General features: G+C 39.2%; 1 protein-coding gene across 17 annotated transcripts in view; it reads left to right on the top strand.

Moving 5' to 3' along the window:
- INPP4A (inositol polyphosphate-4-phosphatase type I A) overlaps positions 1–18,957 on the top strand; it is a 110,361-nt gene that overhangs the window by 49,441 nt on the left and 41,963 nt on the right. For 16 of the 17 annotated variants that reach the window (XM_063149754.1, XM_063149753.1, XM_063149752.1 and 13 more), the window contains 5 exons: positions 12,867–12,929; positions 15,266–15,484; positions 16,305–16,349; positions 17,815–17,933; positions 18,050–18,166. In XM_063149754.1, coding sequence (XP_063005824.1) covers positions 15,379–15,484; positions 16,305–16,349; positions 17,815–17,933; positions 18,050–18,166 — 387 coding nt within the window. In that variant the 5' untranslated portion in view covers positions 12,867–12,929; positions 15,266–15,378. Of the gene's footprint in view, positions 1–12,866; positions 12,930–15,265; positions 15,485–16,304; positions 16,350–17,522; positions 17,653–17,814; positions 17,934–18,049; positions 18,167–18,957 lie in introns of those variants that run through there. The other variant, XM_063149755.1, reaches the window with a different exon arrangement.

Below are 18,957 nucleotides of genomic sequence, written 5' to 3'. Positions count from 1 at the left end.
TTTCCTGATATTTCTCCATGAATCATCTTTGAAAACCATATACTACCAGAAGAAAAGCTATTTTGTATTCAAAGTAGGACAAATTGGCATTGTTTTGTGTGGTGCCTGTTGGTGCATTTTATCCTCCAACAATGGGTTGTATGTGTTAACCATTTGCTTTGATGGGTTAAGTAACAATTATCAAGTCAACTCTTGCCACACAGAAGGAAAGCAGGGAGATAAATGCTTTCAGATAGTATTTGCTATGGAAGGAGGAAAAAATTGAAAGGAGAAGATTTTGAGGACTGTTTTTTTAAGGAAGCTCTGCGGGGAGCAAAAGTCAAGCTGAGGGGCAGTGGTTATGGGTATGAAGGACAAAACAGATGCCCAGAGCACTGGGAATGAGTGGTTTCAGTTGACTGTGTTTTACTCTGTGTTGATATTTATTCTACTTTAGGAGTTGGAGAAATGCACTTGGTTGAACTCCAGCTTGTCTGTAACTGAGGATTTGGATATCTTGGTATGTAGTGAAGGAAAGAGGCAAGTGCAGACAAAAAATATCTTATGCTTTTTCTTCAAGTCTTAAAGCAGCTTGTAACTGTCCCAGCGCAGCTCCAGTCATCTGGTGCCACTCTTGTGGGTCTTGTTTAAAAACTGTATTTCTTCCCCTTCCCCAGGAGCACCACTAAGTACCAATGAGTACTTGGCATCCATTACAAAACATCTTTCATTAGACTAGACTAAATCACTTTGCTAAATAGGAGCCTCACAGAGTAGGAAAGATCTCTTCTATGTGCAGCTGCATCCATCACTACAGAGGTGACACTGACATATTGTAACTTAAATGTTTTGGCTTTGAAGTCAGTTAGCACAAAAGGGGCAAGATATCTCTTGTCCTGAGGTCAATTTCCATATTAGTAATCAAAAAGGAAAGTCGGAACAACATGAGAACTGAAAGGATTTTCGTTTGTAGAAGTGCCTGGAAAACAGGGCAGTAACCACATAGTCACTGGTTTCCTAGAACTGAGAAGAAATTCACAGTATATTTTGCCCTGTTAAATCCTGCATTTTATGTTGTACTCTTGGCACATCAAGGGGTCCTTGTATAACATGGCAGAGCGCATTAGGGAAATCCATTTGGATGAGTGCTTACAAATTCTATTCTTACCTATGCAGGGTGGACCTGGGGACTGTCACTGGGGAGAAAAATTGAATATGTTTGAACTCTAATTATTTGGATGCTGCTGTTGTCCACTCCCAGGTGATCTATCTGCACTTGTGAAAGGCAGATATAGCTGCAGTTTCATGGCATATGCTTTTATGCAAATGTTAATAAATATGGTAACTTTTGCATCTTCTACCTGACTGACAGTCACACTTCTTTACCTTCTCACCCCCTCTGGATCTCTGAGAACCCTCATCTATTTGCAAGACTATGATTTACAGTACCAATCATTCAATCATTTAAATTAGCTAAACATTTCATGGGGCTTAGGTCATATAGTAACTTGTAGAGTATTAATGAAAAGTAGAGGACATTTTTGTGTGACTTTTACAGTCTCTACTGGGAACTGAGGCTGTATGCCTGATATTCTCTAGAACTCAGATAATTTCATAGCCAGAATAAGGATGCAATTGTAGCCTGTAGAGTGCTCCTTAAAAATCTTGTCTCTATTACCCCAGAGCCATCCCTCCTAAGGTACTTGGCCACAGAGTGGAAGAATTAACATTCAGAATGGAAGGATTAACAAAGTGCTTGTTGGATGCACACTAATACCACTTTTTCTGCATTATCCTTTAGTAGCTGGGTTTTCACAGGGCTTTGTCACTATTGTTGCTTCAGTATTAAAAGGTCAAGGCTACTCTCCTTTATGTCAACAAGTGGTTCCTGACTTCTTCCACATAGGAAATGGCAGACTCATTTTTTTTCTAACTCACTTTGTTTTGGATTAGCAAATGTGCTAATTGTTTGTAACTATATACTTTATGAAGAACTATTTGCCCTGTAGGGTTTCAGTTACGCTCTGTTTTTGTTTTCTTTGTTGAAAAAAGATTGCATTCTTTTTTTTCTTTCTTAATTGCATAAAGAAAGTTATTAATAGACTTTCCCTTTTCAGAACTGGAAAATACCAGAAAGTCACTTGCTCACACTTTCCAAATACAAATTTGCTTCTAAATTGAGACCAAACATGGAAAAATTTAGAATGTTAGGTGAATATTTGCTGTTGTTCTGAGCAGATGGAAACAACTGTTTAGTTCTTAGAATGTTTAAATTGATGGTTTTAAATTGTCCATGAACTATGCAAATAAAATCGGTGGGAAGTGACTGAGGAATACAACCCACGATCAGTAGCTCTAAATTAGCTTGTTCTTCCAGTGGAAGATTTTCAGGGCATTTTCAAATCAGAAAAGATTGAAAGCTATTGATAGCTGAGTTTAATAAGTCCCATTTAGTTTTGCCATGCAGTTCTAGCTTATTTCACTTCTAAAAGTTAAAAAGTTGAGTTTTGTGACATTTGCTGTTTTAAAAAATTATTTGACAAAGATGTATTACAGTGATGTCCGTGATTCACAGTGATATCTCTGTGGGCAGACAATCATATTATGTTTTCAGTGGAAGCAGAGATATTGTGCTTGTAACAGGCAAATTATCCAAATGATCACAAACTGTCCTGACTAACCTCTTATGGCTACCTCTCATTCTTCCATCTTTAGTTCTGTAAAAACTCTGTAAATGAACTCTATAGAGAGGAGATCTGCAGGACCTGAAAAGGCTGGAAACAGTAAAATTAGTGCTCCTAACTGTTGAAGAAATTGTCTTATAAAGCACAGGACCACAGAATCTGCTGGTAGATGTAAACAGGGAAGAATGGCACAAAATTCTGTATACGTGCTCTTACACTCAGAATCTTTTTTTCTAACTGCAGAGATGAAACTCATGTTGTATCTAAAGACAAGTAGTTGTTGTTATTTTAATTAAAACTCATTACAACTTGATCCAGGAATCATTACTTGGCTGGATTCAGTAATTACTGGAAAAGAATTAATGCTTCTGTATAGGGAAAAGTCTCAATAAGTAGCTATTCAGTTAAATTCATTGAACACATAAAGTGTCTACCTCTGTCATGCTGTAATGCTCACCTTCTGCCTCCCCTTCTGGGCTGTAGGGTTTCATTTTGGTGGTGGGTGTGGAGGCATTTTAGCAGTTGTCGGCATCCAAAGAACTTCAGATACTGAAAGATTTGAATATCTGAGGAATATGATGTTCGTGTTTGTAGTTTTCTTCTTCTCTACTCTAGGATCCACTTAGGGTCATTTTTATATTTGCTGACAATCTTTTAAATGTGGTCCTTTTTTCGTTGGTCTGCAGCTCTGAGTTATATCCAGATGTACTGTATGTGATACCATACATACAGCTGATCACTCTAGAACTAATTTTGCCCAGCCTTAAGTCTGCAGTTCTTTAAGTGACCATGGGTGAGCTATAGCCACATTCCCACCAAGTGCCAGCTCTGTACCCTCTCTCTTTTTATCCTGTGCTTCTACTCCATCCTACGTCTCCAAGTCTGAAGGCCTCTGCTATCATGCCAGGCCTTTATATTTCTACACTAAATCATTGTATTGAGTTGTAAAATGATGATGGTATGATGCAAATATAAATAAAAATTAAAACAAATCAGCCACAGACATCTATGCAGTTGGAAAAAATTGTTGTCACAGCTGAACCAAGTTTAATTGCAGGCTAAAACAAAGTTGCAGACAGGTCAATAGAAGTTCAAACAAAGCAAGTCTGAAAATGCTCAGTGTTTGCAAGCCCTGCTGCAAGGCTTCAGGCCAGTTACTGGTGATGACAGTGTGGTATCTACAGGGCTATAGGGTAACAGAGCTGCGAGGGCCAGCAAGGGACACTGGTGACATTGTCTATCATGTTACCTCCAGACCTTAAATACTGAGGTCTGGGTGTGATGCCCAGCTCAGAAGTTCTCAGGATGCTTGTCAGCTGAATATGGGAGTACAAACATGGAGATGCTGCACAGAATATCAGTGCTGCTCATTATAGTCTTTTTCTCACTCTCTAGCACTGCCTGCTCTCAGAGAAGACTCCGGGCTTGATTAAGCTTTTGTTCTGACCCACTCTTTTTATCCAGCTTTTGGTCCCACCTTTTGGCTGGAAGGGTGCCACCATTTGCCTCTCCAGTAGAAGCAGTGGATGTAGGAACATGTGCCCACACTGTGATGCAGTTTAGTAGCTTAGTTTAACCTGTTGCTGAAAGCAGCTTCGATGAGCTGATGGACTGTAAATGCAGTGTGGCTGAAATGTAGCTACCTGCTCTCATCTGGGCCTGAAGATCAAGACAAGTAGCTGTGGACAAAATGATCACTCCTGCTGCCTTGCTGTGGAGGTTTGACTGCTGAGGTAGGCAGCATGCTTATGAATTTCTGATAAAGTCTGGTGGGAGGCAACAGAAGTTAGCAAAAGTCAGCATCACTGTGGCTTGCCTTAACATGCAAAAATTGGGAGTCAAATAGTCATGAGAGTGAGTTAGTCATGAGCTTAAGAAAGGAAAGTAATTTGGGATACATCATTCACATTTTCAGGCCTTTTTGTGTTCATGCAAAATTTGCTTTTACAAAAATTGAAATTCATGCAAGGTTGGCCTATAGTAACATTCCAGTTTTAGAAGTCATGTAAGTGCTTGGAGAATTGACAAAACTCTGACATTTAGGTACATATTTTTGAGCACTGAGTGCTGCAAGGAACTCAGCATTAATATCCACCCTTTGTCTTTGCATACCATTTATAACGTTTTTTTGTGATTGTTGCCTCCCTGCAGCAGTTGTTATTTTTAAAATAAATTTTGAAGGCCACTAAACTGCATGAAAGATTGATCAGTATTAACTGCTGAAAACAAAGTAGATTGTGGTTACAGTAACTTGAAAATTGTTTTTGAAAGCCCTGTACTCCAGAAATCCATCGCCATACCCTATAGGAGTCTTAATATTCTTTGAATTCTTGGAAATTTGGACTGAATTGTTTATTCCATCAGATCTGTTGGTAGCTGACAGAAAATAAAATTATCGTGGAATAAAGTGTTGCACAACATGTCCTGCAGCTACTGCATTTTAACCTGTAATATGCTGGCATGAGGAGATATGAACCTTTGAAATACGTACATGCAACATTTTTATTTATCCTCAGCTGTTCATATGTTTGCTCATCTTACACATGAAAACCATCAGAGCAGCTGAAATACTTTTTGTTACTCTTACCAAACTTTTTGTTGTTTCTGTCTCAGAGATAACATCATAATATCTACTACATGACATTAATTTTCTCTAATAGCTTTTTTGCTCAATTACAGTTCAACAAAGAACATTGTATTTTGGAAAGGCTGATAGTAAAAACTGGGGACACTCATAGAAGTTTTCACAAATAGGGATCAATTGTTGAATTATGGTATTCTAATAGGAAGCTATTGATCTTAGATACTGATTTGTAATGAAACTCATAGAAATATGGCAGTGACATTTGGTCTGGTTTCCTCCTATGACACTTCAGAGACAGTCAAGTCACTTACCTATTTTCTTTGCACCTTGTGTTCTTTATTTATTCCAATTTTGTGCTACTGATTTGGGTTTGTTTTATTCAGCAGCCAAATACCAACCAGTTTCAATATATTCCAAATATAATTCCAGTATATTTAAAAGTGATTGATGATCATCAGTTCATATCATGATTCCTACATGGTTGGGTTTCGGTTACTCTGCTACAAGTTAATCACAGAACCACAGAGTGGGTCAGGCTGGAGGGGACCACAGTGGGGCACCTGGTCCAACCTCCTGCTCAAGCAGGGTTATCCCAGAGCACATGGCTCAGAATGGTGTCCGGACAGTTCTTGAATATCCCCAGTGAGGGAGACTCCACACCCTCTCTGGACAATCTCTTCCAGTGCTCAGTCACCTGCACAGTGAAGAACTTCTTCCTCATTTTCAGGTGGACCTTCCTGGGCATCAGTTCCTACCCATTGTGTCTTGTTTTGCTTGGCACCAACAAGAAGGGCCTGGCTCCATCCTCTTCACACCCTCCCTTCAGATACTTTTATATATTGATGTCCCCTCTCAGCCTCTTCTCAAGGCTGAACAAGCCAAGCCTTCTCAGCCTTCCTCATAAAGAGAGATGCTCCAGTCTCTTAATCACCTTTATTGCCCTCCTGGCTTGCTCCAGGAGCCCCGTGTCTCTCTGGCACCGAGGAGCCCAGAACTGGGCACAGCATTCCAGATGTGACCTCACCAGGGCTGAGCAGAGAGGCAGGACCACCTCCCTTGACCTGCTGCCAGTGCTCTTCCTGATGGTCCCCAGGGCACCATTGACCTTCTTGGCCCCAAAAGCACATTGATTTCTCATGGACAGCTTGTTGTCCACCAGGACCCCCTGGTCCTTCTCTGCAGAGCTGCTTTCCAGCAGGTCAGCCCCCAGCCTGTGCTGGTGCCTGGATTTATTCTTCACAAGGTGCAGGACTCTGCATTTGCTTTCCTTTAATATCTTCTCTGCCTGTCCCTCCAACCTGTCAAGGTCTTTCCCAAGGGCTGCACAGCACTTTGTTGTATCAGCCACTTCTCCCAGCTTTGTGTCACTAGAACTTGCTGAGGAGGCATCTGCCCCTTCAACCAAATCCTTGATGAATAAGTTACACAGCAGTGGGACCAGAATTGAACCTTGGGGGACACCACTAGTGACAGGCCTCCTGTACTTGTCAAGGAACCTATTTTGAGAATTTGGCAGGAAACCAACGCAGCACACCCCCTCCATTGTATATTACAGGCTGATCTTACAGTTTGCCCACAGGGTAGTTCTGGCATTAAAAAGGATTCCTTTCACTGGGAGGCTGTTCCACCGAGGCGTTGGAACGGGAACAGTGGTGGGAAGCATGGACTGGTGTTGGCCTCTGAGGAGTTAGAGGCTTGTGCTTCACACTGCCAGCATCCCACCACTTGTTCACGTGACTCCAGAAAGAAGTGCAGGGAAGAGCAATGCAGTCAGGATCTTGGCCTGCAGCAACCCTCTGTCCCATTGATTTAGAAAGGTCACTGTAAGCAAACAAATAATTTTATTTTCCAGGAAGACAAAATGAAAGCAGCACAAAGGAATAAGTTACTGGAACAGCAGAAAAATAAATATTTAAAAAGATACCTACTGTTGTGGCCATTAGGCATAGCATAGGCATGTACTCTGTAAGAAAAAAAGTTACATGATCAGAAATAGATGAACAAAACACAGTTCAGGAGTACAAAATAAATGTTGATGGAGAAATATGCACCAGCAGATTTGCATTAGTAGCTTAGCACTCCAGTTTTGCTATGCTGCCTAAATCTTAGTAATAAACTTTGTGGAATATTACTCCTACACTAACATTTATTTTTAATTTTCTAAATATTTGATACTGTTTCAAATTCTGAGTCAGTTATATCTTATTTAAAGCACATAAGTTAGAGAAAGAATTTGTGTATTGTTGGTTTGTCTTTAGGTGCTGTTGTGTATTTTTCCTTTATATAAACATTTAAAATAGTAAGTGTAAGAATCACAGTGAGTCAGAACAGTCCCATGTGGAAATGAAGAGTGCTTGAGAGATTTTTTTGCTGTGCCTGTGACCCAATGGACCATTCCTTCCATGTGGGAAAATGTAGTGTCAGGAAAATAAAGTTTCCCCTGTGACTCTGAGGGGCAGTCGTGTTGCCCAGGTGAAGCTCAGTGACTTCAGAGCAGGATGTCAGATCCCATCACACACACAGAGGACAGTGCTGTCAGTGCTCTGTGATTCCTGGGTTGTTTTGCTCAGTATACACTAACTTTAGTTAGTGCTACATTAGTCTGTGGAGTGGATGAATATTATAGGTAGGTAGATCAGATAGTTCCCTAGACATTTGGTTGTAATCCAAACTTGACCAAAACTTCTTATTACAGATCTTGTTTCAGTGCTTTTATCCCTCTGTCTTGTCTGTCTGCCCGTCTCATTGCCTGTATGAAGGAGAATATGTTAATGCCATTGATCTGTAAACAACAGCAGTATGAAATCTTTAGCAAATGTTATGTGTGTCTGGTTCATCTCCATTTCAAGTCATAAAGTGTTGGGGTTTGGATTTGTTTGTGGTTTTTGAGGGTTTTTTTAATAATTGTTTGTTTTTATTTGTTTGTTTGTTTATTTGTGGGATTTGGGGTTGTTTGGTTTGTGTTTGGTTTTTTCTTTTTTTTTTTTTTTTTTGTGTTTTGGGGTGGTGCTTGGGGTTTTTTGTGGGCTTGTTTTTTTATTTGATTTGTTTTCTTTCATTGGGTTTTTCCCCTGCCTCACTTTTTATTGCAGCAGGAGGAGCTCAGAGAGAGATTTTGTTTTTTCCAGCTGGAGCAGAGTGTTTCTACATTGTTACCTTCATGGTTATAATGAAAGACTGCTCTAGGTGAGGCAGGTGTTGGGAGGGTGTTGAAAGCACCATCAAACTCAGATAAGTGTTTCTAGTCCAGACTCCTCAACAGGAAATATGTCCCCTGTTCTCGTGGGCTTCTCATGCCTGTGTAGGCAGTGTGAGAACCCCAGGTCAGGAGGAATGAGCTCATCCTAGGAAACTTTGTGGTAAAGTGCCCAGCACATTTCTTGTGAAGAGGGTAAAGGTTAATTTGGGGTAAAGACCACTTGTAAGCTGTTTCAGTTTCTGCTGGTAAAGTGACAGAGGAGCCTGAGAGCCTTTGGACTTCAAACTCCCCTGTAGCAAAACTCAGCATTTTCCATGGCATTGGACTGTGTTCAGCTTGATAAAGCTGTTCTGCAAAGTGAAACAGAGGTGTGCTTTTTAGTTTTTAGCCAACAGACATGTGTGTTACAAATGCTCATTTCCACCTCTGGATATGTGTATTTTTGTGCTCCTAGAAGCACTAAAGGAATAAAAATATTGTAATGACAAATGAAATTAAAACAGTATCTCATTAAAAAGAGTGCTATTTTTATTTCTGTTGTGAATACAGACAAATAGTTTTAAATTGCACAGAGAACTTAGTGGCCGAAATAGCAATTTCCTGTTAAAAGGACTCAAATATATTAAAAAGGTAAATCTGTGTTTTTAGATTATTTGAGTTTAATGAAGTTCATAGTGGGGAAGGATCAGGAAAAAATTTTGACTTACAAACTTATCTGCAACTAAATGGGATCTGTGGACAGGAAAGCAAAAGGAAAACAAGCCACTTCCTGGTGCTGAAATGCCCTTTTATCTAAATATCACTGGAAGGTTGCATTCAGGGATTTTTACATTGCACAAATACCTTTGTTACATCTTGTGTTTGTTGATTTCATTTTCTTATGGAAGACTTGTCCCTGTTTTGCTGCGGTTACTCACTTAGAATCCTCAGGGAATCCTCAGAGAGTGACAAGTAGATTCTTCAGGCCAAACTTAATATTTTTGTTTTTGTTACTCAAGGTTCTGGGAGAAGGGGATATTTAGCCAGATGATGACGGGAACCTAGACTTGGTAAGCAGACTGAAGGGAGAGACAGAGGCTCTTTGTGGAGCTGCACCTGCCCAGTAGTGTGTCTTTGTGGGGAAATAATGTCAGTGGGAGGCAAAGCTTCATATTGGGTGCTGGCATCACTTGCATTCTTTTGCCTTCCCAAGGCCTAGATCATGGAATGAATGGACTGAAACTGTTGTCAATCCATGGATCTGCAGTAGACATAGTCTGTGTTGCTGCCTCTGTGAGTTTGGCTGGAAGGATCTGACTCAAGGTGCCAAATTCATGGCTTTGACTTTTCCTGTTTTGATCTGTGCGAGATTCAGGACACTGAGTTTCTCATTAAATGAGACAGAAGAGTGAAGTGCATGTCAGACTGTAAAGAAAATAGCTCTTAATTGGAGAAACTCTTAGCAGGGTTTAGCTGGGAGCTGCTGTCCTTTGAGCTGATGCTCTGCTCTTGGGCTGCCTCTGCAGACATGAGTGATAGTTTTTGATCCAGACCTTCACCTCAGACCCGTGCCTGGCTAATAAAGTTCCTTGCATCATCTTTGAAACAGGTGCTGGAAGTGGGTTGCTGGAATTGCTGAAAAATTGGGTTTGAGCCAACATGTCAAATCTAGTTTCACTGCCAAAGTTTTCTATTGTTGGAAGTAATAAATAAACAATAAAACACTCCCTGCATGCTAGTTATACTAGAGATGGTGCTCTTACACAAAAGGCAGCATGTTCATAACTTACCATAATCAGGCATTTCTTCCTTTCCATTATTTTGTCCGTACTTACATGGTTAATAAAATGTTAGTTGGAAACTAGGCCATGCTGCAGATCCAAAATACTGTTTCAGCAATATTCATTGTTATGATCTTGTGTATTGTTAAAACATTTTCAATCAGAGAAAATATTTATGAAGATGTTGTTTGAAGAATGCAGTTGGCTGAAGGAGCCCTCTTGATGTTTCAAAATGGATTTTTCAGGAACAAGTACCTTAATTGTTAAGGTTCAGGGAATGGTCCTTACAGTCCGGAGAGCCTTGAGATTCTAAAACTGATTGCAATTCAGTAAGTAACCCACAACTGCTTTTTCATATTCTCTTGGAGATGATGGTAAACTTTCAGTGGTTATGGTTGTTTTTTTTTTTTTAAAGCATTAAGGAAACTGTCACACTCTCCCTTTTTGTTTATTATTCTCTTCATGTAGATATATCAGTAGCATTTAGCCTTCCATTGCTGTTGCATTTTTTGCTTTGGTATGCCTTTTTACCTGATCTAATGCCATAAGCCTAGAGCACTATGGCTGTAGAAAAGTACAGTCTCAAAGCAGACTTTGAATCAGTCAGTAATTGGAGTATCCTCTTTCTCTTGCTTATTGATGTGTGAATTGGAAAAATCCTGTTTCCTGCAGTTGTGTAAGGAGTGTCAAAAAAGTAGATGTTAGGCTGAAAAAAGGTTAATTTCATGTTTATTTCAAGGGGTAGTTTGGTAGGAGATTTTTTTCAAGAAGGGGACAGACCAAAGCACTTTGCCAAAACAGTTGTTGAGGTGAGGAGAATATTAGCTTGCAGTTGTAGAAACTAATCATCAGGGGTTTGTTCTGGGGCTGAGATGATCATCATTTTGGCTTGAGATCTTGCAAGCAGAGTGAGACCAAATGTCCCAAAGTTTCAGTCCCAGAAGACACAAGGTTGCGTAGCTGAGCAGGCTGGCGTTTGCTTTCCAAAGCTAACTGGCAGGCCTGAGGGTAGCAGGGCAGAAGTGGCATCAGATGAAGATCCTTTCTCCAGGTCATACACTTTTGTGCTAATAGAGTGACAAATAAATATTCACATAACAGAAGAGAGGCTTGTTCAGAAGCCTTTCCTGAACTGTGGATGTGGCCTTTACCAGTACTGGAGCTCAACAACAGCTTCTCATGTTTCTGTTGAAAACTGGGCTTATAGCAAAGCTTCATGAAATGCAAAGCTGCACAAAATCCGCTGTCTGCCACAACTTGCCAACATACACTGTCTGCCGTCTTAGTGAGGCCAAAGCCAAAGGCTGTGTGTAGATAAATCATGCCATCTTCAGGAGAGGTTGCCTCAAAATGAATTACATCAGCCTTGGCATTGCTGTCTGCTGGAGCGGTACCAGTCTTTGGAAACTATCCATTTAAGGATAGATCCCATCTAAGGAAATCTCTTAATACTACCTTTCATTTGGTAAGAATGCTACTTCCTTTGGTTTTTCTCAAAAACATGACCATAAGGTTGTAATTGTTGAAGCAGTTGTTATTCAGGAGAGGAATCAGAGCACCTGCTATTTGCTTATGCATTGAGTAAAGGGAACTCACCCCTGCCTGAGCTAGCACAGCTGTAGGAGGGATCCAGTTTGCCCAGCTGCAGCAGGGCTAAGTGAGTCATCTAAATAATTTTTATAATTAGAGAGAGGTATCTCCATGGGGTGACTCATCCCACCTACCCTGGAAAAGAGTGACTTGTTCTCTGGAAGTGCCTCTCACCACTGACTGCACAGAGAACCTGAGTGGTGAGTTGAGATCATAGAAAATGATATTATCTCACCTAAAGAACATAGGAGTTGCCTCCTATGTTCTTTAGATGAGATAATATATTTCTGTAAGTGATAAGAGCTCATGTTAAATTCTAAAGCAGTCTTGGGTAATTGGTAGGGCTGGTGACTAAAGCAAGAAACTAAGACTGGAATTCCTAATTTCTTTTACTGCAATATGGGATAAATGGGAGATCTTAGAAGACATAGCCTTTTAATATGAATGTACTTGAATGAGATGGTGGCATTATCAAATATAAATCTTCATTAAGCTGTAGTAAGCTTAAAAATAATTTGCTTTTACTATATGCTCATTCCCACCTGTTTGTAGAAGCCTCCCTCACATAGCGTTTAGAGACCTGCATTCTGATCTTTTGAACTTCTGTGTTTTGACACACAATCTTCTCTCATGACAGTAACAGTTGTAACTCTTCCAAACAACAGTGTTTTGAAAGTTTAGCTGTAGAAAAGCAAGCATAGTAATAAATGCTGTCTTAAAGTCAACATATCATATACATTCCTTTTCTTAATAGCACCAAGCCTTTTGGTAAACATGTTTGCATATATTTCTTATAGCCGTTCTACCCACTCACCAAATGCTGACCTGAAGTCAGTTCTTCTCAGCATAAGCTTATTTATTTGTGCTCCTACTGTGGCTGGGTATTGCCATGACTAATGCTCTGTGAGGTCCAGTAGAAGATCATACAATATTTTTTATTTTCAGTAAACCTTATTGTGAGCAATGGTAATCAGAAGTTACACTTGCAGTTAATCTGAGAATGGTACCTGCCCACTGGTTGTGATGTATGCAGTATAAATTTATGATGATTATTTTGTTTATTTTTTTAGATGTGGATTTAACTGATATTATGATATACAAAATCCCTCCCCACATAAGGAAAAGAGCCCTCTGTAAGTATGGTCCTTGTAAGTAATGTAAAGATGTATCATTAAATGATAAATTAATATTGCAATTTAAAGGAATAGTTGAGGTCTTAGAGAGACTTGGAAAACTACTACACTCAGTAATATTTAAGTAGAAATAGCTTCAAAACAAATTAGATACCTGACCCTCTTTTAACTTATCAATGATTGACCCTTTTTAAGGATTGCAGAGATTTAAACTGAAAAGCAGCCAGGCTCTTGAACCTAATTGCAGTCTGGCCTGTACCTTGGTGAACATGTCAATTATTCTCTAATATGTTATTCATAGATTTTGGGGGAAGGGCCTATGGCATCCTGTCTTAATCTCTGCAAGTATATTTTGTAGGTCTTTTCATCAGGCAGTTAGGTTTAATAGATTTACAGACTGTTAAACATCACATTATATAAAGAACAAACCAAGGAAAACCTATTGCTGAAAGAAAGGAAAAAAATAGGAGAATGGAAAGGCTTGGAAACTGTCAAAGAATTTTGATGGAAGTTTTATTTGAATAAATACTAGGACATTCAGTACTATTTGAGAAAGGTTGATTATTCACTAGCCACTTAAACATTAATAAATAGAATAAGCTTTTTTACTGTGTGTGATCAAACCTTGGAACAACCAGGTTGGTTAGAGAGGTCTTGTCCAAAAAGACCTTGTCCAATTCTTGTCCAAAACCAACTGGACACTGTCCTGAGAAGCTTCCTTCAAGCAAAGGTGTTGGATTAGATAAACTCCAGAATTTATCCAACCTCAACTATTCAATATGCATTGAAAATCTGCCTGCTTTAATATTTGGCTGTAAGAAATTTTATCTATAGGCAGAGTGTTGTTTTTATACACTGTCACTGAGTTTTAGGGCTTTGGGGTGGGAGGTTCAGAGATCTCAATTTCTGCTTCTTCCATTCAAAAAAAAAATTTTTTCCTATTTGGAATTGACTTATGCCATATTATGTAAACCTGACTTGAATCAAATTCTTAGTTCTGAGTGGTAACAGACTGGCATGTTATGTAGGCAAAGTCCAAATTTCCTCCCTAGAATGAGCTCCTCATTTAAAATCTAATTTCTAAGCTGATGTAGATGTCCAGGCTATGTTCAGTTCAGTTGTCTTACATGCTTAACTTGCATTTGAATTTTTGGTGTCCAGTGAAGCAGTGATAGTTAAGAAGCTTGAGTACCCCATAGAGAGAGAAAGATTCTTTTGAAATCCTCCAGAGGGGTATGCTGACTAATTAAATTCAGAGACTTAAGTTAAGCAGGTTGAATGTTCCTTTGGAGGCCTTCTGACAGATTTAAAGTGGTGTTTTAGAACAAAATGTAAGCTAGGTGCTTTATTTAATTAGAATGCATCTTGCTCATTTTTAGGCCCATCAACCTAAAAGGAAAATAAATACTCTCCCATTTTGCAGTGTGGTTCAAATGTTTTGTAGAATGAATGACAGACTGCTGGGAAGGTGTTAGTTACTTTATTAGTACTTTTCAGGTTTATTAGATTTTACTCCTTACTTGCTAAATTAATAGAGTTTGTCATAAGATTATGAAACAAATAAAAAGTTCCATAGCTGCAGTGCTAGCACAGTTGATTGAAGGAACATTCACATTCAAAATCATAACCAAATTTTCTGTAGGCTTTCTTTCCTACTGTAATTTTCACTTCATAGTCATTGTGAGGGGAAGGACTGTCATGGATGTCTGTAGTCCAAAAAAGTGGAGGAAAAGCACCGATGCTGCCATCTGCCACATCAGCAGGCATCGCTTTTTGCTTTTTCTTTCCACCACCATCCCAGAATTTCAACCTCTCTCTGGCCCAGTAGGCTTTATTTATAGTTTTCATTATCCCTTTCTCATGGCAGTAGAGCCTAGAACAGCACAGTGTGCTGACACTGACAACATTTCCTGCCCTTTTGTTCTGTACTCCGCCAACCTGTTGTTCCTTTGTCATTATCCCTAGTGCTTCCTCTGCAGACAGAGGCCCCATCTGACAAATTTACTTGTGCTCCCCAGGGAGTAGAAACCAGGAAACTTCATTAAGGATGGTCTAATCACTTAGACAAAGGAGAAGAGCAGCTGGTTTGTTAACATGTCTCTCTCAAGCCCCATTCTCTGACAGAGAATGTGGTCCAATTTTCAACAATTTGCTGTAAAATTCTGCAGATGTAGAGTTCATGCAAATGGAGCTACTATGCATTGGATCTGCCTTGAGCATTTTGTTTGAATGACCTGAGATGATTTTATGGCAGTAGATTTGCTGCTGTTGAAAATAACAGTACCGGATAGTGACCTAAAATTTTGGTGTATGTTTTTGCTTCCTCTGTTGCTTAGCATGGTAATGTTAGACGAATAGCAATTGGATACAACCTGCTGCACTCTGCTACGCTGTGAGACAAACATCATTAAAGCCAAGCAGCCAGGAGAGAAGGGCTCTTCATGAGAAAATGACAGCAAGAGAACACAGCCCCCGCCATGGGGCCAAGTCCCGCACTGTGCAGAGGGCCTCCACCATCGATGTCACCTCTGACATGGTTGGCCTTTCTCTGACAGGTTTGTACCTTCCTGGCAGCTACTGCTCTGTTGCTGCTTCTTCCAGAATCTGCCTTGTGCTAATGTTAGTGTTTTTCTTTTAATTGCTCGAAGATTTAGATCTGTCTGGTTATCTGGAGGTAATGAGATAAAGGAATTATGCTAAAAAAATTCTAAAAATCTTGAATTTGCTACTTTTAAAATAGACAAAACTTTGAAATCAGAGGGGGATTAAAAAAATTAAGTTAGATTTTTTGTAGTTATGTTTGTCACTCAAAAATAAGCAGTGGGGAGAAAATAACAAAATAATGTCATGGTCTAGGAAGAGTCTTGGCAACCTCCTTGTTTTACATTGTATAAAATTTTCAAGAGAGTTCAGGGAGCTGAGGCTTGTCTCTCTTATCTTTTATGGTTATTAAATTAGGATTCTAACCCTCAGAGGCTTACTTTCATTAGTGAGAGAGACAGGTACTTTTAAATTTTGTCCTATTAACTACCACAGATTTAATAATTTGGAGTTAGTAGTGGCTCAGGCTTTAATCCTGTTGTTTTCTATTGAGATTAAGCATTTACTATTGCCATATTGCATATAATCTTGTTTAAATTTATATATTTTAATATGTTTTATAAACTGAGATCATCCCAGATTTTCCAAATAATTATTAGATACCAAGGATTACCAGATAAATGTTTTAGATATCAGTCATGGCTCACTGAATTAAAGAAAAATATTTTTGTATAAAATGTATTTTCTTTCTCTGTGTGATTGCAACTTCAGGAAAGAATTCACAGGGCAGTGATGTGAATTGTCTAATCTTGTGGTAATTTTTCTGTTTTACAGGAAACATTCAGGATCCAGATGAGCCAATTTTAGAGTTCAGTTTAGGTAGGCTTAGTGATTTTCATGCTAGTTTTGATAATGTGTGCTGTTGAATATGTATGAGGTTTTGTAAGTGTTGATTTTGAAGTGCATTTCATATAGTAAAGTTTGCAATTTTGCTCTGATTTTTATGGAAATGGGGTACAGCTTTTGTCCTGCTTGTACAGTATCTTTTGATAAGCAGCCAGCAGTTTCATTTTGTGGAGTTTCTAAAAGTCTGTAACTAAAATATCAGTCTTACAAAATTTTACTGTTTACTATGTGATGATGATGATGATGATTATTATTATTTGTTTACTTTGTTTATGTGAAGATGCAGTGAAACTCCCTTCACTGTCAATCAGCAGTTCAGGTCTTCAAGCAAACTAGAGATTTGCTGGAAACGCCATTTTAGGGCAGAATGGTTTCTAAGAATTGCGAATTACACCTAACTTCTTTCCTGGGGTTTTTGCTGTCAATTGATAATGCAAGATGCAGAAGTGACCTGAATTGTGAGATGGTTGAATTTGGACAAGAAGCTTGTGCATTGACTCACGTCACTTGAAGAATGAATGAATAATATTTTCTTGCTGAAAATTCAGTCCATATTTTCAACTGCAGGATGTTTTTCTTGGCTTAATAGTGGACTTTTATTTGAAAGGTTATGCTCTTAACAGTAGGCCAATGAAAAATTAGAAAATTTTCTCAGTTGTGTGTAATTGTGTTATAAATAATAATCTTAACAAGCATTCTCAGAACTGAATGAGGTATTTCAGTTATTTTCAGATAAATAAAAATATCTAGAATTACAAAGCTGTTTAGCTAAATTTCAGCATTTGCTTCATGCACATAGCTGAAGCTGAGTTGGACCACACTGTAGCTACCTGTATCTAGACAGATGGAATTTCACTCTGAAATTTAATGTTATTGTGTAGAGTGACTCGTGGAAATTTTTGGAAATTGTTTCCTACTCACCATAGTCCTTTTCCCAGCAGTTAAACTCACAGTAACATTTTAGAGGAAATAAATTGCTGTCATCTTGCAATTGCAAGCTGGTTTTCCTCAGCAGTGCTGCTTGATCAATGTTCAGGCGCTTCTGTTGGTTGTCCCTGGGCAAATGCCATTTGATAATGGGCTTAATGGAGCGTGACTTGGAATCAAATGCAGCCAGGTCATGAGATTCCCAGGAGAAAAGCTGCATGTGGGCTCTTAGGATGAGCTTGCCAAGGGGTGGATAGGCATGTATTAGAAGAGAACAAGTTTAAATTGCAGCTCCAGAGCTTGGAGCCAGGCTGAGCTGGTTGCATGTTTACTGTTTGCGTGCACAAAGGTGAGTGATGTCTGCTTTTATAGTGTGGTGGTAGAATGAATATGAAGCCCTTTGTGGTTTGATTGCTCAGGGTGTATAATGTGGTTTTATAAAAATGTAGAGTCTTACAGCAACTTGAAAAAGATCCTGAATCTAAATGTATTTATCTGTTGCATACCTAAGCTTGCAGTGAGTTGCTAACTCCATCGCTAGATCGAAAACCAAATAGTTTTGTAGCAGTGAGTGTAACTACGCCTCCCCAGGCATTCTGGACGAAGCATGCACAGACTGAAATTATTGAGGTGAGTGCTCAGATACTTCTAGATTAGATTTAAAATCAAAGCTAACACAGGAATAATTTCTTTCCTAACAAATATCATCTTGCATTAACTTTTGCCTTTTTTGTTTATGATTACAGGGAACAAGTAATCCTATCTTTCTAAGCAGCATTGCCTTTTTCCAAGACTCTCTTATCAATCAAATGACACAAATCAAACTCTCCGTGTATGACGTCAAAGATAGATCTCAGGGAACAGTAAGTTTGCTTTATTCTGTTGCCTGCCCAGTCAGTGGAGCAAGGAAGTGAGAGGCAAAGAGATAAAATTAGTAACTTCTGTGGAAGAAAACAAAGGGATAGCAGCACTGATCATACAGAAAGCAAGATGGGTAGGGAAAGGAGGAACAAATGAGATTGGCTTGGCAGAGTGAGAAGCATTGCCACTTTTCTCAACTAAGGCTTGTCTGCAGCAAATTTGGAGACCATGGATTTAAATAAAAAAGATCCTGTCGTTTGTCCTCTTACATTGCGGACATTTTTAGCGAACTAGATAATGAATAGGATCTAACATCTGTAACTGAGGCTTCTAGCCTCTGCCAAAATGCCAGAATGAAACATTCCTTTGAAACAGAACATCTAAATTCTGGGAATCACTGATACATTACATTTTGTTCAGGGGTAAGGTTTGTTCCTTTACTGAAAAAAAACTTTCAGTGTCAGCGCTCCCATGTTGCTACTTGGATTTTTGGACAATACAGGCTGTTTATTTTCCCACTGTTGTCCAGAATACTGTTTCAGGCCCAATGTGTCTGCTCTTCCATGGCTTCCTCAGGGACAGCAGAGCTGTTTCTGTCTGTTCAGTGCTTCATGGAGAAGCTCTAGGGAAAAATTAATGCCTCCAGGGGAAGTAAGTTCTTCACAAGGAGACAAATTTGGGTCAATGATGCGGCCTGAGCCGTGTTCAGCCATTGCTTTCAGTGTTCCTGAATTGCTTGACCTAAGCTCATATGTACTGAGATGCCTCCATGTATATCGTAGAGAAACAAAAA

Source organism: Melospiza melodia, chromosome 2, assembly GCF_035770615.1.
Source record: "Melospiza melodia melodia isolate bMelMel2 chromosome 2, bMelMel2.pri, whole genome shotgun sequence".
Taxonomy (NCBI): Eukaryota; Metazoa; Chordata; class Aves; order Passeriformes; family Passerellidae; genus Melospiza; species Melospiza melodia.
Note: the sequence above shows the minus strand (reverse complement) of the source record. Positions and strands in the feature narration are given on the sequence as shown.